Raw genomic sequence first — 24,089 nt, 5'->3', positions numbered from 1 at the left:
ACCATTGATCTGACAGGAGATGGAGCTCAGGCGGCAGTGTCCGCTTACCACTGCTCACTTCCTGCTGTCTGGCCCAGTTCCTAGTGGACCAGTAATAGTCTGCGGCCCCGGGGATGAGGACTCCTTACTTACGTAGCTTTATTCAGCTGGTCCCTAGGGTGTACTGAAACATCCAAGATGGCTGTCTCACATGGGTTTTTGAGGCTAACTCTGCTGTGTTGCTTCTGTTACCTTCTTGTCTTTCACATGGTGTCTCTTTCCATGTGATGTATTAGTTTCCTATGGCTGCCGTGAAAGTTTATCACAAATTTAGTAGCTTTGGTAATACAGTTTTATTCTCTTCAAATTTGGAGATTGGCAGTCCTAAAGTGAAGGTATTGGCAGGGTTGCATTCTTCCTGGATGCTTTAGGGGAGAATCTATTTCCTTGCATTTCCTGGCTCCTAAATGCCACCTGCATAGTTTAGCTCTTGGCTTCATCTTATCTCTTCAGAGCCAGTAGCCCAGTAGAATCTTCCAGCCTTTCTGTCTCTCTGCTTCCATTGTCACATTCCCTTATCCTGTCTCTGGCACTCCTGTCTCTCCCTTATGAGGATCCTCATGATTATATTAGGCCCACAAAGATAATAAGAATAACCTCTCCATCTCAAGATGTTTAACTCAATCACACCTGCATCTACAAGGTAACATTCAAGAGTTCCAGGAATTAGGATGTAGACATCTTTGGAGGGCTAGTCGACCTACATAGAGGCTTCTTAGGGAATTTTGTTTTTTCTTGCATTGCGTTTCTGCAATATGATAAAATGCTTTTTTAAAAAAATACATACTTTGAAAAATTAGGTCTTCTAATGAGTTCTTCATTTTCTGTGTACTTTTTCTCTCAGAAACTTGTATCACTTATTGCAGTTTCAGCTGTTTGTATGGCTATCCTTGGCCACTTCACTACTTTCTAGATCCCATGGCCCACTCTTTAAAGTGAACAATTCAGTGTTTTTTTTTTTTGTCTCTTCACTGTGTTGTGTAACCCTATATGTAATTCCATAACATTTGCATCATCCCCAAAGGACATACTTACCCCTCAGCAGTGATGCTCAATACTCCCCACCCCCATGCCTTAGCAACCATTACTATAATATACTCTATGTTTCTGTGGATTTGCCTATTCTGGACATTTCATATAAATGGAATCATACAATATGTGGCTTACACATCTGGCTTCTTTCAGTTAGCATAATGTTTTCAGGGTTCATGTTGCAGCAGGTAACAGTACTAAATATCTTTCGGTATCCTTATGGCTGCATTGCGTTTTATCATTTAGTGATTTAATAATTTACTTCTCTTATTTTATACATGTTTTTTTCTGTATTAACAATACCAGGCATGTTTCTATGTATAATTTTTTATAAAAATTTCAAAGTAAAATCTTATGGTGGATTCTTTAAAGGAAGTTTACTGTGTTGAAGATTATGTCTCTTAGTGTTCTTGCTTCCCATGGCCAAATGTTTTCCAGTAAGTTGATATGAATTTAAACTCCTACCAGCAAGGTAAATGAAATTTTGTCCCACCTTAGGCTCTTTAATAGTTAGGGCATTATCAATTTTATTGTTAACTTGATGCTTAAAAAGTCTAACTTGTTTTGTCTGTTCTTACTATTGGCAAAGTTGTACTTTTTTTATAAGCTTATCAGTCATTTGAGTTTCCTTTTTTTTTTAAACTTATATTTATATATCTTATCATTTTTTTTTTTCCTGTAGAGTTCTGTTTTCCTTTTGTTTGAGCTTTTTCTATATAACGGAAGTTTGCTGGTTGAATTATTTATTGAAAATATTTTCCCCAGTTGTCATTAGATTCTGTTTTATATCTTTTGAAGCATAGACATTTTAATTTTTATAATGTACTTGTTTTTAAATTTAAAATTAAACCTCAAACAGTTAACTCTTTATTCTCTTTGGCATTCCCTTGTTATATGGTGTGCCATATTTTTGTTGTTATTACAGATAGCCACCAGTTCATTTCAGTACCATTTAAAAGATAATCCTTTCCTTTTCTCGTTGATCTGTGATGTCTCCTTTATCATTTGTTGCTTTCATAGATTTTTGAGGCCCTGAGTCTCAATATACTATGTCATCAATCTTTTTTTTTTCCCCAAGTTCTAGTTAATTAGATAGAGGTAGGATAGCACACTGTTACGTATACTGGACCTGTGCTTGGGGATCAGTTAATTCTTTGTTAGGAAGTGGGCAGAGTTAGGGTTCTCTCTATATTTTGGAGAAACTCACATAAACTTTTTACGCCTCACCTTTTTTTTTCCCCATCTGCAAAAGGGGTAATAAAACCAACCACTCTAAAAGGAGGTTTTGAGGATTAGAGAAATAATGCCCTAATAAGTGAACAGCATCCTGGCATATTTAATAAATGCTCATTAAATGTTAACTGTTAAGATGATGATAATTTCATATTATAGCACATTGCTATTTGGTAGGATTCTTTTTCAAAATGCTGTTAGTTACTCTTACATATTGAGTTTCTGGATTTAAATTTAGATTCTTTTTTTTTTCTCTCAAAAACTATTTCTCTAGGATTTTAAGTTAATTTTGGGGACAACTGACAGTAGTACTTAATGTCCCCATACAGAAACTTGGTATTTCTGACAATTTAGATAAGTTTTCCTTTTGTTTTTGCAAGATTTACTGATGTTTCCCTTTTAAACATCTCGTATGTGTTTTGGTAAAAACATTTTTTAGGTATTTTTTGTTAATATGAATAGAATTGTTTGTTGTTATTTTTTAGTAAGTTGCTGGTAGTTACATATTTTTAGTGTCTGTTGTTCTATTTTATTTGTTCTAAATAATTCATAAATTATCAGATATTTGGGTGTTTTTTGCTCTTTTCTGTTTCCTTGGTTATATGTTATCTCTGTTTCTTTCCTAAGATTATGATTGTTTCTGCTCTTTCATTAAACTTTACTTTTGTTCCTTTTTTCTTTAACTTTGGTCATTTAGGTAAAAACAGATGATATAGCAAGAATTTATCAGCCTAAGCGTTATGCTTTATCACCCAAGACAACGATTACAATGGCGCATCTACTTGCTGCTCGTGAAGATCTATCCAAGATCATTAGGACAAGTAGTGGTGCCAGCCGGGAGAAGACCGCATGTGCCATTAATAAGGTTTGTGTTTCTTTCAGCACAGTGGAGAGGGAATTGATAATATCCAATTTAATGTTTTTACAGATTTTAATCTATTTTTCATTCATGTCCTGGTAAATGCCTAGAAAAAAAGAGTTGCAGAGGGGGTTCAGTCTAGGCTTAGTTATGTTATTTCTGTGTGTGTTTGTTCACTTAAATTTGTGTATTCATAAATAAAGTATTATCTGAAGTAGAGGAATTAAGAATTGCTTTTGTTGAAGCTGTAGCAAGAATTCTTTTCCTTCTTTCCAAAAAGTAACAGTTTTGTCAATAAGAATCTTTAGGAATTGTTTCAAGTACTGACAGATTACTTAGATCCTTGGTGTAAAGGGAAGAGGAGTTTATGCTTTAGAGTCAAACCAATCTGGGTTCCCATCCTAGCTCTGTTATTTACTTACAGAAATGACCCTGGGCAAGTTACTGAACCTCTTTGAGCTTCCATTTCCTGATGCAGAGTATACATCCATTTCTCTGACAGTCTTAAGTTCAAGGACTCTGAATTTTTGACAACAGCAGTTACAACAACAAACTAATTTGGAATGTTTATGTCAGGTTAACTGGTATGTCCTCTTCATTTAGGTAGATCACTCCATGGGAAACTTTTTAGAAAAATAGCAAAAATTCAGAAGTAAGGGATTTGGATGATTTTAAAGCATTGCTTCTCACTTAATGTAGCTTGAGATAAGATACCTTTTTAGAGAGATGGTTGTTTTTAAAGTCATTTTGCAAATTATTGCTAAGTTAGGCATCACCAGTGTTTGCCTCTTTGCTCCACTGTGGCTCAACTCTGTCTTCTGAAAGTGTTCTCTCTTTAAATCTATTACCTAATATCTTGTATTGGGTTATAATTTAGTCTTGCTGGATCAAGAGTTTTATATATATAATTAACATTGGCCATCTCTTCTGGGTTTATAATTTATGGTCCCATTATTTGAGGGTAGTCTTATGATCAGTTCTGGCATCTCCATATGCCCACCAACATATCATGTTTAGTAGAGAAACCAGTGAGAATAAGAACCAGGAAAGCTGTTTTTTGGATTTGGTAATTAGGACATCATTGCCATCTTTGAAAGAACGTTGCATACTTAGAACCTTGTCTCACATTGAGGATACTGTACTGTCTATCTTTCATTTGTGCCATAAATTCCTAAACTTGGTTTTGACTAGAGGATCAACGGAGGTATAATTCATTGGTTATTTTGGTTGAGGCAGTTGTTTTATTTTCTTTCCCGAAGACACTAGCAGGAAGCTATTGGCTTCCCCTTTTCTGTGGTGAGCAGATGACACCTTTCTTATCGCTATCTTTCCTCTGCTCCTGCCATACTACTTTCTATACAGAAGGTTGGATACTTAAACTAAGTTTAACTTCCCTGGTTTATTTTTGAAAGGATTGTAAAGCATAGTAAATGAATTATATCAACTCTGTTTTCCTTATAGTAATATGGTAGTAGTATCATCACTGAAAGTACATGAGCTTAAGTTTTTTAAAAGAAGTAGTTCATTGAGAATCCTTCTCTCTCTTTGTAGTGACACCTGGAATTACAGTTTTTATATCAATCTCTGACCTCATTCAGGCCCCATGTTATCATATATACTTCATACATTTTTGAAATGAAATGTGCTTAGGAATATAATCTTTTATTGGATAATCAATTACCAAATCAATGGCAATAGAAAGTCCAGTGTTGTTATTGTATAAATGGATATTAAGTTAATGAATGTAAGGTATGTTGTTTTATACATAAAAAATGTTTTCCTGAAAAAAAATTTATTAGTGAAGTGAGTACTATATTTGTTACAGAATTTGCTAAACATATTTAAGTGAGAAAAAATTAAGGCTTTATGTTTCAGAAATACTCTCAGATTATTTAAAAATAATATAACATTCTTAGAAATTTGTCATATATCACATATATTTCATATTTTTTCATATTTTCTTTTTTTAAAAATTCATTTTCTTCAGACTTGGTAAACAGGAAGTAAAATTATTTTTTTAGTCGAAACACAATAATCATACATATTTATGAGGTACATAATGATGTTTTGATACGTACAATGTATAGTTATCAGGCAGGGTAATTGGCATATCCCTCATCTCAAACATTTGTCATCTCTTTGTGTTGGGAATGTTCACTATTCTCCTTCTAGCTATTTGAAGCTAAATATTAACTACAGTCATCATACAATGGTATAGAACACTAGCATTTATTCCTCCTATCTAGCCGTGGTTTTGTATCCTTTAACAAATTTCTCCTTAACCTTCCGCACTTAATATTTTTAATATTAATTTGCACTATCATGTCTGATACTTTCATGTCCTTAAATATTGGCTTCTATTTACTAGAAACAATATCACTTGAAACTTTTATGTAAACTTTAACCTTTAAAATATTAGAAACTAAAAGAAAATGTTTCTTCACACAGGTGCTGATGGGAAGAGTGCCTGACAGGGGAGGCCGGCCAAATGAAATTGAACCACCCCCCCCAGAAATGCCCCCTTGGCAAAAGAGACAAGAAGGCGGTGGTGGGAGGGGTGGTTGGGGTGGTGGTGGTGGAGGTGGTGGTAGAGGTGGTGGTGGTGGGGGGGGAGGAAGAGGTGGCTGGGGAGGTGGAGGGGGTTGGGGAGGGGGTGGGGGAGGGGGAGGAGGGGGAGGATGGGGGGGTGGAGGTGGTAGAGGAGGTTTCCAAGGCAGGGGAGATTATGGTGGAAGAGGGGGCTATGGTGGAAGAGGAGGCTATGGTGGAAGAGGCTATGGAGATCCATATGGAGGTGGTGGTGGTGGTGGTGGTGGAGGTGGATATAGAAGATACTAAAAACTACAAAAACTAGATAGCAGTGCTTGCTTCTTTATAGATACGTTAGACATAGTGTTCTAAATAACATACTTGAATATCATCTTTGAGGTAAACACCATGTTAGACTTCCTGGTGATACCATTCTTGAATTGGTTAATATGTAAAAACAGTGTTTTTTACTACCAGTTGATCTCTCAAATGAAGTGATGACTTTTTCCATATTCTGTGTACCCTTGAGCATGTTGTGTCTTTTTAAAAAACACAAAAAGAACAAAAATTATTTTTTAAACTGTAAATATTTATTACCATCAAACTTGGAAAATGGAAAGTATTTTATTGTCATGATTGAATTTAGATTGTTACCTGTATTTTGTTCAGGTTTGAGACTTAAATGACCCCACCTGTAATGGAAAGGAATATAGACCTTTGCCTCACCTGTATTGCTGTGCATGTGTTTTGTGGGTTTTTTCGTTCGATTTTACAAAATAGGGAAAGGCACTTACAGTTGTGTTTAGTAGGCAGTTGTTATGAATCATTTTTTTCTCTTAGGAGATTCCTCTCTAGCCATGTTTCTGTTAAAGTTTCATTAATTGAAGCCCAAGTTTACTTTTTACTGTACATATTTATTGTCTAATTGGATTTGAAATCTTCATGATCTTGTTTGACTGACAAAGCAAAGTTAAAGATTGAGGTCAGAAATACTTTAACAGAGCAAAGACACCTACCAACTTTACATGATGGTGTGAGAAATAGTCCGATAAACTGGTCTCTTCATGATTTATATTCTCACTTTAGACATCCAAATATTAAAAGGCAGGCTGACCTGTATCACACAGGATTAAGGCAGTAGTTTCCAGCTTCAGTAGATCAAGGGTAGGGCTAAGGCAACCATTGGTAATTCTGATTCACAGCTAGATTTGGGAAACACAAAGTTAGGGAATGGCTATATGTGGTTTGCTAGTTGGAGCAAAGTCTTAGCTATCAAGCAAGAGTTGTGAATTTGAATCATGGCACTAGGTTAGGGTGCTGTGGGTTGAAATGACCTTAGTTCTCAAGGAGTGATTTGTCCTCATTTGTCAGATGGGAATTGAGACACTTGCCATCATCTCAAACGTTGTTTCATAAAGACCTAGGTACAAAAGCAATTTGTGAAGAACTTACAGAGGGCCAAATTTGAATGCTTTAAGATGTAGGCCAAGCAATGCATTTTCCTCTTAGTGTAGAGAGTTAAAGAAAAAGAGCTGGTCACATAAATTTTTTCCATCTCAGTGTAAAATCTGTATCTCATTGTAAGGTTCTGGTCAGTACCTCTGAATAACAACTCTCTGTGATCTAACCAACTCAACTGAGAGAAAGCTGAATTGTTACCAGTGGACAAGTGGTATTACATATTTAGCAGGGTTTTTTTGTTGTTGTTGTTTTGGTAATCTCTGTGGTAAAATCTAAAATAATGTTAAAAGCTTAAAAGTAAATATTGAATATTCTGTAATCTTAGACATGTATTTTTCAAGCTAACCCTTTGAAGAAATGTGTTCAAGGTAGGAAAATATAGTTTTTTAGTTATTTGTAAATTTATTTTTTGTGTTTATGTTTAATGAAAAGACTTAATTTCATTTGTGATAGCTAAAAGGTTTCCCATAATTAAAAAAATACCTTTATCAGTAGCTATGAACTCTGAAAAATAATTTTTAAAAACTATATAAGCAAAAAATTATTTGAGTAAAATATTTCTAGAGTTACTCATTTAAAAATCTGCATTTAAAACCTTTACATTTCTGCTTTTTTTTTTTTCCCTAACGTTAGTTTCTGATAAAGTAGATTTACAACTACTTCAACTTTTTTGCCACTAAAGGTTTATGGTAACTATGACAGAAACAATAGTTTATCAGTTTCATAAGGTTTTCAATAAGATTTCTTTGTACCTTCATAGGAGTGCTGCTTGAGCTATTCACTACAGTCACTTATATCTTATCAAAGTTTAGCACTTGCTCCTGGAAATATGTTGGAGCTGAAACCACTCCTAGGTACACATTCCTATAAACCTTAATTGAATGAAAAGCTGAATCATGTAGAACCTAAGATTTCACTTTTTCCTGTAAGGTGGGATTTTCATGATAATATTTGTTCAGTAAAAATTTCTTTTGTAGAACAGTTTGCTGAGCAGTATCTAGAATAGCAGGAAGGGGATTTGGGGCCTAATGTGAAAGGCCATAGTGTGAAAATGTTTTATAAATTGAGTGCAGTACAACATGGAGTGTGATGAACGGCACTCTTCTGCTTCCTAAAATCTAACACTTTCATTCTTTTTTTTGCCTGGTTCTCAGTTTCATTTTTTACTACATCATTGTCCTTCCCTTTTTTCTTCTTTGTCCAGCTTAGTACCTACTAGCACGTATAGACATGATCTTACTGGGAGTTTCTGGATTAAAGTTGTCACTGACCTTTCCTCTGGACCGTATAAAGAGCATGTATTCTGTCTATTCATAATCACCACACTGTTACTCATAAGCACGCATCAAAAGGGAAACAAGTGTTTTTCTAAACTAACTTACTTTTGTTTTGCAGATCAGGGAAACTGCCTCATTAAACAGAAAAGGGAAAACATTTTAAATAAAAAACATCTTACTACCTGTATTTGTGACAAAAGGAGGCACGACAATCTAAAAAAAAGTTTGTGACCAGAAAAATGTCCTGAGCAGTGATACTATCTATAGCTTGGAAGGAGCCACAGGTTAGAGAAATTGGGGGATGAAAATTGGGGGAGGTGAGCAGGCAGTTTAATCTCTCCTTCGGGACCAGGTTGTCTATATGACTTCATTACTTTGTATGAAGTATTATGAACTGTCCAAATGATAAATACACTGGCATCTAAATGTTCTAGAATGCATTCCACAGGGGAATCTGAGTGACTGGATTTTTTCCTCTCTCTTCATTGGTTTGGTTAAACAAAAATTTAACTGGGGATTAAGGGAAAATTGTGGCTATCTCTGATCACTCTAAATAATCATGACCACAAATAAATTCCTCTGGGGGGGGGTCTGTCACCTGTATGAACTATCGTTACTAGTTTTATCCATAGCTTCAAAGTTTCTCTTCTTTATTTGCTAGTTTGCTTAGATGGAACAGTGGAATTAAAAGCCACAGAGAAATGACAACCTCAATTCTGTCTCCTTTAATGTTAAGTATTTATAGACTTAATATTTAGTGACCACTGTAAGTTATGAATAAGATGGAAAGAGGTTGAATATTCCTATACTATTACTTCTTCGTGTTGTAAAAAGATTTAGAAAAATTCAAACTGAATAGCTACTTTGCCTTTCCTTCCAGGAAAACTCAATTTGATTAACAGAATAGGGGAATGGTCTTAGCTGTGGATTATAGTAAAAATTCAGTAAAGTGTTTACATAGTCACTAAATAGAAGAAGCACAAGACATTTATGTTGTAGGGATCCTAATGTCTTTTATCATATAAATATTACACAAAGAAAACTTACATTAGGTATGAAAAAACTTTACAATATGTACATTTTTTTTCTTGCAGTTCTGTATTATACATTTTTAGACAGAAATTCACAACTGGTCAGTAAAAGGTGAGTCAGCAAAGAAAACGAGAAGTGACCCTGCTGTTAATAAAACAAGATTTGTCCTTGTTTTGGCAGATAAATACCTGGCCAAACTAAAGTCAGTGTGAGAAGCAAAAATTTGTACTAGGCTTGAGAAACCAAAACCTTTTTTTCAGATTATTTCTGTAGATCCCGCTAGCCCCATGTTGCTCAACACAAATACTATTAACTTGTATACTACACCTCTTTGGCCCTTGCTGGACTGTAAAAACCTGTGATGAAACTGTTTCCTCTTGTCCATTTCAGTGGTAAATTCTGCAGTACTTGATACTGTTTAGCCATTGCTAATTTGACTAAAGGGACTGTAAACCTTTTGAATCCCTATAGATTATAGGTTATTTATATAAAAACTCAGTGGGGAATCTTTATTTTGGATGGAAAGTAGGAAGAATGAAAAAAAAATGTGTTCTGTGACTGTTTTAAAAAATTGAAGTATTCCATCTTTGGTCTCTATCAAAGGAAAAGAATAATAGTGAAGAATATGAATTTTAGAGTTTGTCCTAACTCACGTTTGTCCTATAAAAAGCAAGTAACAAAGTGCTACTGTAAGTTTACATGCCAGTTTGTGGGCCTAAGCAGGCCTGCTTGGGGTATTTCTGAATTTAGATTTAGAAAAGGGCAAATATGTGTAAAATGTTTCTTTATAGTATAATGAAATACTAACTACAACCTAGTTCTATGTCACTAAAACTCAGTGCAAGGAGGAACGCAAATGGGAACTGGTCTTTCATCAAAGAGAATTCTTAGATGATCTGAATCCTCCAGGTAAGCAATGCTGTGTACATACTTTATATTCCTATGAAGACTTGGTGCTCTTGGCTTTAGACTTGGAACTCTTACTTGTTAACATTATATTCTTGGCAACTAGACAGCTTGTTTATGAATTTCAAGTCAGTCTGGTACCAGACTTTTCAGGCATGGAAGCCAAGTACCCTGAAAAAGGAAAACGATCGTATGATTTTTTTTTTAAGAGAACTAAAAAGAGGCTGACAAAGGAATTTGTGAATAGTTGCCCAAGCAACTAAATGAGCCCATTTATTATTAACCTTCATAATAGAAAACTCACAGGATTGTGATTTTGCCAAACAATACGGTTTTACCTTGTGAGCAGTCTAATCTTGTGACAAACTCAACTTTATATTTGTGACTTTGTATAAACGACTAAAACTTGTTTAATTCACTTCCACATTTTATGGAGGAAACAAAATTCCAAGCCACATACATGCCTGATATTGTATATACATATTATATACATATGTACACACAGTCAGCTATTATTTAAGCCACTGATCCAATTAGCTTATTTCTAAACGGTAGTAATAGTGAAGACAGTTAAACACAAATTCAGTTCAAAAAGAGGACTTTCAAAATAGTTTACTTCAGAAGATGGAACATGAAGAGTTAGACTCTTCATAGACTTTTTTTACTTTTAAAGCCATCAATTCCTAATTCTATCCACTGTATAATATATAAGGACAAACATGTTTGCATCATGTTTATTTTAATTAACCAGTAGTATGAGATGGTAATGGCTGTTTTCAGGTACCTAATTTGACTACTTATTTTATGACGACTGTAAGTTGTAAGGCTACAACTATGAGTTGACCTGCAGTTGGATGATGTCTTGTTTAATAGGCCTCTAAAATGTTGTGGCTGTATCAGTAGAAATCTGCTTCTAGGTAGATATGTTCATGTGTATGAGTGTAGTGAGGAAGGAGGGGACATAGGCTAATTGATTAGATCTGAGGTAGTGAAGAAGGGGCCGGGTTTACAAAGTATGCTGGGATATAGAGGAAATCTACTCTTGGGATATGGGTAGTTTTCTATTATAAGCAAACTTTGGCTAAAACAAAATAAGTCTGTTGACAGAAAACAGAAGGTAGGAAGCAAATACATTTTCTAGAGATTTTAGTTTTAAGGAAGAATCAGCCAGGCAGGCCACTGAGACGCCCCCTTGTCAGAAAACTATAGTCATGTTTTAGATCACATACTTTTGATAAACAGCAGTATGAATAGCAAAAGTTTTGCATTCTTTAGTTTTTCCCCTTTGAGTCAACTGACTGAAGGAGAAAACAATGCTGCACATTAGGATTCTTTTAGGTAAATAAACAGAGGCTTTTCCTTTTAAAGTACTGTTTTAAAGCTGGTCAGTCTGAAGTTCCTCAGGTTTGTGTGTTACAGTCAGTTTTGGAAATGAGATCTCCACTATATACTCATCTACAGATTGTGCTCCTTGAGTTTCTGGGCTAAGAACAGTCACCCTGCTCCATTTGAGCTAAGACATGATTGCTTTTTTGAAGCTGGAGGGATTCTATTTTCTTCTGTGCATATTTCAGCTGGATCTTTAGGGCATCATTATCTGCTTTCAGATTATTTATTTCCTAAAGGGAAAGGAGAAGGAGGTAATGTTAATAAAGCAGCAATGAATAGCAAATCAGTTACGAATGGAGAGTGCTACTTTTGATTGGCATCTCCTATTCACTGTGGCTGAGAATTAAAAATTATTTTCAAGATAGTTATTTTGCCCTGAATAGAAAATAGCAAGTTAAATATCAAACAAGCATTTGTAAGCAGCAGTTAGTCTTTGTTATCCTATCAAAGTTTGTGAGTGGTTAGTGGGCAGAATAACCATTTTGGAACAATCAGTGGATAATAATAAAACCTTTGGATGTTTTCTCTCAGGAGATCTCAACTTGGCATAAACAGAGTCTCTGGTCAGGTCTGAGCCATGAAAGCATAACTGAGAATTCTTTAATGTGCAGTATCATAGTTAATTTAAGCTAAGAATTTTACCCCACCCCTAAATTGAGATTTAGTGATCTAATTTGCAGTGGTATCCTCATACAGCCAACAGCTGATTTCCAGTCTTCTAATTTTGAGTCGGTGTTCTTATATTATCTTATACTGTAGTGATGACTCCTAGAGAATACTATATACAGACAATGTCTGTGTAATTTGGGATACACTGGGTTGTTTCTCAGTCTGAATTATCTAGATAACTGTATTAGCTGCCATACAATACTGAGCACTTGCTATGTGCATGTGCTGTGTTATATGATAATGGAATGCCTTAACCTTCACAAACACCCTGAAAATAGGTGATATACCTCAATCTTATAGAAGAAAACGTTGCCATATAGTATAAAACTGCAGAGTTGAACTCTGTTTATCTAAACCTTAAAAGCTTTTATTTGCTTATTCTTTTGTCCTATGTTGGTTCAGAGGTGCATTATACTTAATATGTAACGTTAATACTTATTAATATTATGTATTATTATAAATACTGATTTAATTTGGCTAGTTGTTACGGATAGGACTGTTGAATTACACAGACTAGTCATTGTAAGGATTATACTTAATGGGAAAGTGGGACACATAATTTTCCTCTAAAATGCACACAGTGAATTCTGGAGCTTTGCCCACTGCCTAAAAAGTAAGGAGAGGCAGTGGGCAAAAAGGGTTTACTGGCTCTGATATTGCTGAGTAGGAATTCTAATCTTTCTACAAGCCACCTCTCAAAGCATTGTTGCCAACCACATTGTTCCTTTTCATTGGCATGTAAAATGTCATTGAGGCAAACCTTACAGAACATGGAATCCCAGCCTTGTATTTCACAAGGACCAAATAGACTGTAGAATTTAACAGCTGGTGTAAGAAACATTTGGGACTGAAAACACAAATCTTTGCCTCCAAGACCAAAGTTCTTTCTATTGAGTTCATTTTTTGACATTTCTTTCTTGGTTTTTAAAGGTCGTATTTGGCAGTTTCTATCCCTAAAGAGGAAGGGGTTTGTGTAACCTATGTTTTGCTACCTTCTGATTGACTTGGTTTTTGTAACACATCTTAACAATAACTCTGAGCAGGCAGAGTACCATTCATCCAGAAAAATCTGTTCTTTTTCCATAAGATTGTCTTAATATTATGTTCTTTGTTCCAAGCACCAAATCAAGAGTTTCACATCCATTATCTAATTTGTTTCTTCAAATATTTCTTTAATCCAATTTCTGGGGTCTGACAGGGAGGGTACAGCATTGAGGACAATGCAGGGAATCCTGAAACCCTTGTGGACAGTTTTTCACTCTGCAGAAAGTAGAAATATATAAGGAATTCTATTAGCTGGTTACTGGTTTTGTGTTTGCACTGACAGGCTTCCAGAAACACAGTGCAAACCTTGATGTTTTTGGGAAAAGCCAGAAAGGCATTCCTCCTCCTCTAATAAAGTGAATGATAATGTTGATTGATATTAATGTATCCTTGCTTTCCTGTCTTTAAAATGGCTTAGTTACCTATAATTGGTAAGAAACTACTGTCATAGGATAGTAGGGCTCAGCATGGTGGCTCACGTCTGTAATCCCAGGGCTTTGGAAGGCCGAGGTGGGCAGATCGCCTGAGGACAGGAGTTTGAGACCAGCCTGACCAATATGGAGAAACCCCGTCTCTACTAAAAATGCAAAATTAGCCAGGCATGGTGGTACATGCCTGTAATTTCAGCTACTCGAGAGGCTGAAGGAGGAGAATTGCTTGAACCTGGGAAGCAGAGGTTGTGGTGAGCCAAGATTGTGCCATTGCACTCCAGCCTGAGCAACAAGAGTGAAACTCTGTCTCACAAAAAGAAAAAGGAAACGACTGTCGTAGGACAGAGTTTCTTACCATTTACAGGTTACTACCAATTAAAGGTAACCTCTTGAGACAGCCCTGTGAGTTGTGTCCTCTAAACAAAAAGAAGTGTATCAGTGATTGAACCTACAGAATTGGTATCTCGACAGTTGCCTGTTGGCTCTCCTTCCTTCTACTGTTCCCATTTCCTACTTTCCTTTTTTTTCTTTTCTTTTTTAAGATGGGGTCTCACTCTGTTGCCCAGGCTGGAGTGCCGTGGCTCCATATTGGCTCACTGCAGCCTCCACCTCCTGGGTTCAAGTGATTCTCCTGCCTCAGCCTCATGAGTAGCTGGGATTACAGGCACCTGCCATTATGCCTGGCTAATTTTTGTATTTTTAGTAGAGACAGGGTTTCACCATGTCGAGGCCAGGCTGGTCCCAAACTCCTAACCTCAAGTGATTGCTCACCTCTGCCTTCCAAATTGCTGGGATTACAGGCGTGAGCCACTACGCCCAGCCCTACTTTTTCCTATTTTTAATGTCATTGTTCCCTTCTCTCAAAGCTTGTCATCATGTTTCCAAACTCTTGTTCTCCTTTTCTTGGTAAACTTTATTGTCTTTTCCATTGTCTCTATTAGATACCTGATAATTAGGATATTGTGAACCTAACATTAAAAAGCAGCTCCTGTTGTCATAATTGTAAACATTTTATAGATTATATTGCTCTGTATTATATTCAGCCATGCATTTGCTGCTACTGTCACTTTCACTGTTCTAATATGTATAAAAGATCAGCACATTTCCTGATGTGTCAGAAAAGATTGTCCTCATTTATATTAGGAAGTAGGTGTTTTCTCTGGTGAGCCACAATACACTCTTGTTGTTGCTGTAGAACTAAACTCACTAACTTCTCTTAGGAAGATGCTTAGGTAACCATGATCCCAAACCATAACCCTGATGAACATGTTAAAGAGACTTCTAGGGAAGGAGGATTTAGGCACGTTCATTTTAGTTCCATCTAGAAAAGGAGTGGTAGAACAGTAAAGCTGACCAGCAGATACTGTGGTTTTTCTCCATAAGCCTAGTAAACAGTGCTTTGGGCACTGGCAACAGCACTCTGAAATGCCACCTATGTTGTGACAGGGAGCCCTGTAAAGCCTGTGCTACTTGTGTAATATAAACCAAGGCTCCCCCTGGGCTGTGAGAAAGCTGGAATCAATCCATCCTTTCTTCCTTCCCTCCCTCTGTTTCTCCACCCACCCCCACCCCCACCCCCTTTTTTTAAGACTGCTTGGAGTCGTCAGCCTGATCTGAATCTTCAGAATCTTGAGTTCACATGCTCTTTCCTGGTTTGGCTCCACTTCTCTAAGATAGTCTGAAAAAAAGGAAAATGATAAGGAAGGTACCTGTTCCAGCTCTTGGTAGGTAGGCAGTCTGAGGTGACGGAGCTCCTCCTTTGATTTTATGAGGGAGTCTTTATTCTCCCACTTGACAAAAGCCCGCTTTCTGACCAAGACTGGGCTAGGACATGGAGAGGTGGGACTGGGAAGCACATAAAGAGTATCCTGGGCTGTCTTCCTTGGGGAAGACAGCACAAAGGGACCTGAAGAGCCCTCACTGCCAATCCAAGGCTGTGATTCGGTTTGGGTGGCCTTGTGGGCAACAGTCCTCTTCAGCCGAAGAGAAATCTTCTGTGAGGACACTCCCATCAGCATGATGGTCCGATCCTTACTCTCCTCGCTGTGTTCCACAGCCTCCCCATTAGGGAATGTAAAAGGTCCTTCCTCAGGTGCTGTAGGAAAATACAGGACATTCTAGCTTAGGAAAGCAGAGACTCAAGACTGATCCATTAGTTTCAATGAGACCTTTTTTTTTTTTTTTGAGACAGTTTCGCTCCTGTTACCCAGGCTGGAGTGCAATGGCACGATCTCGGCTCACCGCAACCCCCGCCTCCTAGATTCAGGCAATTCTTCTGCCTCTTTCTTATTGTTACAGGAGTTCCATATGTTCAAAGAGGACCCATTTTCAGGCACTCAGTTTAGGTGGTAAATGAGGGCTGAAATCGGGGACTTTGCTGGCCGGCATGGCCACTGGTGTCAAGCTATATCCACCCTGAGAAAGAGCTTCTTCTGTTTGCACAAAGATTGCCTAGAGGGTTTCTGTTTTTGGAGGTAAGTTGAAGCCTCTGCCTCAGTGCCATAGTTTCATAAATTAAAGAGAACAAGAATAATATATAGACAGAAATGCTCCATAAATACTTTTTTAGACCCTGAAAATTGGGAGCTCTCAGCATTCATGTCTCAGTCCTGATACAGACACCCTCTAGCAAATGATAAGAACTCTCTGGGGACCCATTTGTACAGTGGGCACAGCTTAACCATTAGAAAGAAATGTGCATTAAAATGAATTGCCCTTGTTTGATACTGATAGGAAAAAGGTAAGTTATTCTGGTTTTCTTCTTCATCTAAGATCCACCCACTACCCAGGACCTGGCCAATAATTTTAACCATAAGGAGTAACTTCCTGGAAAAGTAGAGTAAGAGCAGATGTATTTAAGATGGGTGACAGAGAGGCTTTAAGATAAACTGCAAATCATCTAAGTTTACTTTTTGGAAAGACTCAGCAGTGTTTAAAACATTGGATAGTCTGACTTTGAAGACATTGGATTAGTATAGTCAAGATGGCTTTAAAAAACAAAAAGTTTTCTAATTAGTATTTGACCAGAATTGACCAGTTGTAAAACTAGAAATTTTACAAAGATCCTAGCTTAATTCTTGCCGAAGAGAACATAATTTAAATTAACATTTAATATTTATCCAAGAAAGCTCAAAATTGTAATTTCATGGTTATTTAAATGCTCAAATATTTAAATTGTTATGGTCACCCCAAAATAATTACACTGTCTTTTTTGGAGGAGTATTATGGGTGATTTTTTATATCTCCATTTTCCAACTTTTCTGTAATATGGTTATATATTCTTTTACCAACCTAAATTGCCAAATTATGAATATAATCCCTCCTATGATTTAGGTTGAATTCCTAGACATACAGGGAACATGGGCACCATATACTTTGGGGAGCAAAAGGCAGAAAGCAAATAAGGACAAAAAGCAAGAGAAAGCCCTTAACATTGCAGGAAGAGTCTGAGAGACCACAGTGGTATAGAAATCAGGAGAGGTATAAGTTTCAAGAAAGTGAAAGTTGATGAAATTGAGAAAGATAATAATGGGCTAAATCACTGCAAATTTTGATTTGATAAGCAGATACCATCCCAAATCATATTGAGATGGAAGCAATTAGAATGGATGATACCCAATCGTCATTTCTGCCTACGCAGAAATAGATCTTGACTTCTAGCAACTTAATATAGTAATTTTCTAAAAGATGAAAGTCAAATAGACCTTGACTTTTAGCAACTTTATAGTAATATAGTAATTTTCATTTTGTTGCCCGTGATACATGTGTGTTTATCCTACCTACTGGTCTACTTCCTGAAAACTGCTTGTCTTACCAGTGTGGGGCAGGGGTTGGAGAAAGAGGAGAGATGGCCTGGAGAGGAGAAGTCTCTTAACAGCACACCCTTCAGGGATTCCCTTTTGAGGCTTGAGATTCAGGCTGCTCTCTGCTACCTTTTCCACTTGAAAATCTGCGTTTTATGTGACAGAATTGTGCCCTAACATTATGTGTAATTCTGAAAATACAGAGTTCATGATGAAATATAGGGTACAGGCCTATTTTTCACAACAGTGCTTGTGATTTCTATTAAAAGTTGAACATCAAATCCTTAGTTGATTAGCATCTTCCTTCTTAGAAAAGACTATAAGAGGATTTCCCCCCTAAGTACAAAACATTCCAAAAGTTTCAAGTCAGCCTGTGTTTAGATAGATAGTATGAGGAAGGATTTAGGAACACAGCAGAAAATTTGTACTTGGCTTATGTGATAAACTAGAATATGCATTTCTTACATGGAAGTAAGCACTTAAGCTTTGATCTAATTGATCAATAAATGCATATTGATATTTACCAATGAACATCAGAAGTGCTTTAAATGCAGAATATAACTATATGGAGTTAAAGTTTTCTTAGGCATCTGTTGTCACTATAGAGGCCTTACCATTTTGGGGAGCTTATTTCAAAAGAGTAATGATATTTACATATGGTACATGTGTTAGGCCTGATTTTAAGTGCTTTATATAAATAAACTCATTTATTACTTCCCTTTTGGGTTCTAATTAGAAGTCACATGGCTTCTTATATAAAACTGGCACTAACCTAATAAGCATAGGATTTTTGCCCAAGACCTGTAGGTTCTTTAGTTAGTCAAGGTGATCAGTATTTTGACATGCTGGCTAACCAGCCGGCTCAGAGAGCAGGGCCTAGTATAGCACTATGAAGTCTTGTGTCCCCAACCCTCCCCAACAAACCCTTCATGTCATTCTTTTTTAAATAGCTCATTTTATCATATACAAAGATACCTGTCATTTAAGACTCTGTACAGTGTCTTTTTATACTTGTCTCTTACCTAAACCTTCATTTCTGCCGTAACACATTTTTCCCCCTATCTCAACAGTCCTAAAGCTGTTCTACCCTTTGCCTTTTGCTCCAACCATACATCCTATCTGAAATGTACTCCGCCTCCTCCCTTAACTGAATTCTACCCTTCCTTCAAGACTTAACTGAAATTCCACCTTCTCCATAACATCCCAACAGCCCCAGCAGAGTGATCTCTCTGCTATGTCCTCCCATCATTTGGTGTCTCTGCAACCTGCTTGGCTCATAGCATATATTCTTGCATTGTTTCTAAACTGCTGTATAGTTGTGTATTATCTTTCCCCCGACCTAGAACTACTCCGTGAAGACAGGTAGTCTATTTTGCTTCTTTGCTCTTTAGACCTGGGGCATCCCAAACATATTTAGTTTAAAATCACTTCCTTATTGTATTGCTGTTTGCATTTTAATATAAGTGAATTTGCTAGTTTATTTTTTGAATGTTGAATGTTTTGGCTTAGTCCTAGGATTTTCTTTGTATGATTTGGAATTTTAATCTGCAAGCTCCCCTTGGGTAGGAGTTTTGCTCTCCCTCTTCCTTTCTACATTTAGCCCTCTGTTTCTAGAATTTTGACAAATACCTCCCACCTCGCCCCACAGGGTCCCCCAGACAAGGACCTTGTCTTAAATTAATGGCTTGGGGCTTCTCTCCTGGAGAAAAATTGGGGATATCACAGTCACTCAGCTAGTAGAAGACTGCCTATAGCTAAGTCTGCTTCTTGCTGCTAAGTGATAGTCACAGTTGTTTTTTTTGTTTGTTTTGTTTTTTAGCCTTCCTTCTCAATTTTAAGCAGTAAGTCTGGTTCTGGTCAGCTTTCCTGCATAGACCACCGTGGTCTCGGTTACTATGCAGAAATCTAATTCGCAGCTGCCTCTACCTGCTTCCTAAACATGCAGCCAAGCAGACCAGTAGCTTTTTCTACTGTTTGCAATGTGTTTCTTCTAGTACATATCTGACCTGTGAGATTTTTGTCTTTGTTTTTGAATGCACTATGCCTTTTAATATTATTTACATACTATGTATGTTAATTTACATTATATACACACACATACATACCCATGTACATACATATTCTCCCTATCACTGTTCTGGGTTTGGAGCCGGGGATGGGGTGGGGATACTTCAGTGTTAACTTGAGGCACTATTTTGGCCTGAAGTCAGCATCTGTGCTTGGTGTAGGTGCTCAATAAGTACCTGCTGGTTTTAATGCCTAACTGGACTCTGTATTCTCAAACCTTCCTAAGTCTATGACATAGGCATGGAGCTAAAATCCAAAGCTGTGGGAGGGTTCAGCCCTGGCCTAGCTGTTCAGGTTAAATTGAAACTCAAACACGGAGTCGTGAAGTCATCTTTCCTCCTCTAAAACTTTTCCCTTCCTACTTCACTTTCCAAGATGAACGTTCCCAGTGCCTACTTACCATGGAGCAGATCTTTGGCTCCCAGTGAACAAAAGTTGGACATGGGCCCCACAGAGGTAGTGTTCTCTGTGGGAGCTACTGGGTTCTTGGCTCGCTTCTTGCACTCAAACACAACCAGATCTTTGCACTGTTTGTGGCAGTTCATCCCGCAGTCTGTGGATAAGACATCCTGGGTCAAGGAATCTTTCACTTTCTCTCTTTCCCAGTGTGTCTTACAACCATATTCATGCAGTACTCTCTTGTGACACATGTCTGTTCTATCTTCTGGAGCTAAGACACTTAACATTCCTAATGAACCTAGCATTCTTCTCACTTGGTGTAGCCCAGAGCTCACACTCCTGATGTAGCCCTTATCGGCGAGTCTCAGCATCAGAAGGAGCATCCTGATGTCCTGGAGGGAAGACATGGTGTCCTGGTATCCCACACATTCTGCCTACTCTAGTGAAACCCTCCAGATATGATTGGCTGTTAGGTCTTGTTTTCTTCCTTGCAATAAAAGGTCTCTCTTACACTTCTGAATATTCCTAGCCACAAGGAAGGACAGTTATGTCCTGAGGTCTCTACTGATAAAGGAAGGCTGACAAGGGCCTTCAATAATCATTTATCTTCTGTTCCAGAAGTGATTCTGTCCTTTTCATTGGGGACCTACCCTTCATGACTATATGAGATCACCATCTCCTACCAGCCATCCCTGTTTCTAAGCCAACGAAGACAGAAAGCGGAGTTTATAAAGGGAAACTGGCTAACTTCATAACCAGACATTGTTTTTGGTGTGGTGGTCATTCACGAGGAGTATCCTAGGGAAACCACTTTGGGGATGAGACTCTGAGCTCTGCTGAGAAGCTGTGGACTAAATGGACAAATACTATGGGTAAAAAATGTTTTAGAGGAGGGACTCCAAGACGGGTTGATATGGTTTAGCTCTGTGTCCCCATCCAAACCTCACCTTGAATTATAGTGCCCATAATCCCCACATGTCATGGGAGGGACCAGATAGGAGGTAATTGAAGCATGGGGGCTGTTACCCTCATGCTGTTCTCTTGATAGTGAGTGAGTGCTCATGAAATCTGATGGCTTCATAGGGGGCTTTTCCCCCTTTTGCTCGGCACTTCTCCTTCCTGCCACCACATGAAGAAGGATGTGTTTGCTTTCCCTTCTACCATGATTGTAAGCTTCTTGAGGCCTCCCCAGCCCTGTGGAACTGTGAGTCAATTAAACCTCTTTCCTTTATGAATTACCCAGGCAGTTCTCTATAGCAGTGTGAGAATGGACTGATACACCAGAAAAAAACAGTCAGTAATGCTGAGTCTTACCTTTACATCGATATCCTTGTTTGATCACTCCCCAGAGCTACGAAACAACAGACAGAATGTACCACATGTCATTTATTATCTGATATGAGGCACAAAGTGACATGCCTTACTTTCCTTCATTCTACTTTCTAGCGCAGGTGGGATGAAAACCTTATTTATCTCTTGTCTTGTCCCTTCTGACCTTAACTGAACATGAGAAAAGTTTATGCTGATCAAAGTTTCTCAAGATGCAGAAGATACAGCTTCTTTTTTTTTCTTTTTTTTCTTTTTTAAATATTCTTGCTCTGTCGCCCAGGCTGGAATGCAGTGGTGCAATCTTGGCTCACTGCATCCTCCACCTCCTGGGTTCAAGCAGTTTTCCCGTCTCAGCCTTCCAAGTAGCTGGGACTACCAGCCATGTGCCACCACACCTGGCTAATGGTTTTTGTATTTTTAGTAGAGATGGGTTTTTGCCAAATTAGGCAACCTGGTCTCAAACTCTGGGTCTCAAGTGATCTGCCCACCTCAGTCTCCCAAAGTGCTGGGATTATAGGCATGAGCCGCCACACTTAGCCCTCACTAGCAGCTTTATGACCCAGACATTCTCCAGAAATTGATGAATCATAGGGCAAACAGGTTCCTCAGGACTCCAAACTGAGAAGGATACAGAGCCTTGCATCGGGAGCCCAGGTTTGGGGGAAACTATTGGTCAGGGGTAGAACGGAGGAGGGGCACAGCCCAGATTATCTCCTAAAGACAGACGGTATCTCGTATGTCTTTGTTATAACACTTGAGACAGCACATGAATATAATACTTTAAAAGTATATCCCTAATTTAGCATTTTTGTACCATTTAAGGCCTCAAATGTGAAAAAGAAAGGAAGAAATGAGAGACAATGAGTACAGGTAAAAACCACACACTTGAGCCCTAGGTTATTCTAGGAGTCTGTTTGGGCTCTAAGCTGGGATGGGTTTATAAGGATTGTGTCTTAAACTGTCCCATACCCTTCCCCAAATTCAACCCTGAAGCACCCTAAGAACAACTTACAAATCCAGCACAGTTGTCACAAAAAGTGGGCTTCAGGTAGGTGGTCTCTTGGAAGTTGTGAGGAAAGCCCAGGCCCAGCTTGGAGTAGATTGAACTGGCTCGCATGAAGTAGGCTGTGATCTCGTCCCTGCTGATGAGGCCTTCCCTGCCAGCAAATGACCAAGGCAAGGATGTGAGTATAAGGGGCATGAGGCAAGGGGGGCTTCTAGCCTTAGAAACTCACCTTTCTTTTTAGCCTCAGTGGTAATATGGTATGTGCTACCTCATGATGACTTCCATGAGCCCTACTCTTAACAAGGATACAAGATGATGGCATATAGTAAAGTAGGTGAGGCAGGGTTACTCATTTCCACAGAGTTGTTCTTCAGCCAAACTAGGTTTTCCTAACTAACTTGACCACTATCTATAAGACTTGAAAAGTAAACAATGTAAAATGTACACATGTATTGGGAGAGAAATGTCTTATGCTACAGTTTCTGACCTAAAACAGTACCCACTGGAATCCACTGACCATACAATTGGTTTCCTATAGAGACCAAGATAGTATTTAACCTTGAGAAAAGTAAATACGCAAATTTTATTAAGTATTAGTTGTTTCCCAGAATCTGTAATGACAAAGCAAGAAGGTGCTTTTAAACTTTTTCTTATTTAGACTTGGCTATTTCTAAAGTAGCAGATTTATGGAATATTCAATTCAGATTTTTTTTTTTTGAGACAGGGTTTCGTTGCTCTGGTGACCCAGGCTGGAGTGCAGTGGCGTGATCTCAGCTCACTGCAACCTCCACCTCCTGGGTTCTAACAATTCTCTTGCCTCAGCTATCCAAGTAGCTGGGATTATAGGCACCCACCACTATACCCAGCTAATTTTTGTATTTTTAGTAGAGAAATGGTTTCATCATATTGACCAGGCTGGTCTCAAACTCCTGAGCTCAAGGTGATCCACCCATCTCAGCCTCCCAAAGTACTGGGATTACAGGCGTGAGCTACCACGCCTAGCCCTGAATAAAAGCATGAATATTTCATGGTTGGTTCTTTATGTGATCACAGCAGCAACACATCTGAGTTTTCAAATTCTAGTGACATACCTATAAAGCTGCCCTCACCAGTGGGCTCATAACCACATATTCCTGTATACAAACCCTCACCTGTCTTTGTCCATCACACAGAAGGAAAATGGAAAACTCGCAGCAATCTTTTCAAATTCTTCCTGAGAAATGTATCCATCCTGGTCATGATCATAGTTCTTGAAGACAGACTGTGAAAAAGGAGTGTTTTGGGTGATTACTCAAGAGAAACTGGTCTTCTCTGCCTTTAGTAAAATGACAAAGAGCTGGGCCTTTGGATAAAAGCCATTTAACAGCCTGAATGAGAGGAATAGGGAAACCTGCTTTCTCTGAGGCAAAGATGTGGGCAGTCACATCTTAGGCCTTTGCTGGTACTGGCATCTGGAGGGTGTCCAGGTACTTTCAGTCATTAGCACATCAATTATATCGTCACACTGGCTACACTTAGTTCACTGCACAGAGGGGTGTTCCCCCTTCACTCTTGCCCTTTTTTCATCACTCAGCTCCAGTTGCC

General features: G+C 38.0%; 2 protein-coding genes across 4 annotated transcripts in view; one reads left to right on the top strand and one right to left on the bottom strand.

Annotated features, from left to right (window-relative positions):
* The window catches only part of FAM98B (family with sequence similarity 98 member B), a 28,901-nt gene extending 19,769 nt beyond the window's left edge, over positions 1–9,132 (top strand). Inside the window, exons 7-8 of the mRNA XM_035259885.3 lie at positions 3,002–3,169; positions 5,612–9,132. Coding sequence (XP_035115776.1) covers positions 3,002–3,169; positions 5,612–6,001 — 558 coding nt within the window. The 3' untranslated portion in view covers positions 6,002–9,132. The remainder of the gene's footprint in view (positions 1–3,001; positions 3,170–5,611) is intronic.
* A 291-nt stretch (positions 9,133–9,423) lies between these two features.
* RASGRP1 (RAS guanyl releasing protein 1) overlaps positions 9,424–24,089 on the bottom strand; it is a 75,697-nt gene continuing 61,031 nt past the window's right edge. For 2 of the 3 annotated variants that reach the window (XM_002753558.6, XM_035259884.3), the window contains 6 exons: positions 23,657–23,766; positions 22,512–22,656; positions 21,485–21,521; positions 20,172–20,324; positions 15,611–15,996; positions 9,424–11,987 (listed from right to left, as the gene is read on the bottom strand). In XM_002753558.6, coding sequence (XP_002753604.1) covers positions 11,853–11,987; positions 15,611–15,996; positions 20,172–20,324; positions 21,485–21,521; positions 22,512–22,656; positions 23,657–23,766 — 966 coding nt within the window. In that variant the 3' untranslated portion in view covers positions 9,424–11,852. The remainder of the gene's footprint in view (positions 11,988–15,610; positions 15,997–20,171; positions 20,325–21,484; positions 21,522–22,511; positions 22,657–23,656; positions 23,767–24,089) is intronic. The other variant, XM_035259883.3, reaches the window with a different exon arrangement.

This window comes from Callithrix jacchus, chromosome 8 (assembly GCF_049354715.1).
Source record: "Callithrix jacchus isolate 240 chromosome 8, calJac240_pri, whole genome shotgun sequence".
Classification (NCBI taxonomy): domain Eukaryota; kingdom Metazoa; phylum Chordata; class Mammalia; order Primates; family Cebidae; genus Callithrix; species Callithrix jacchus.
The sequence above is the reverse complement of the archived record's forward strand: the minus strand, read 5'-3'. Positions and strand labels throughout refer to the sequence as shown.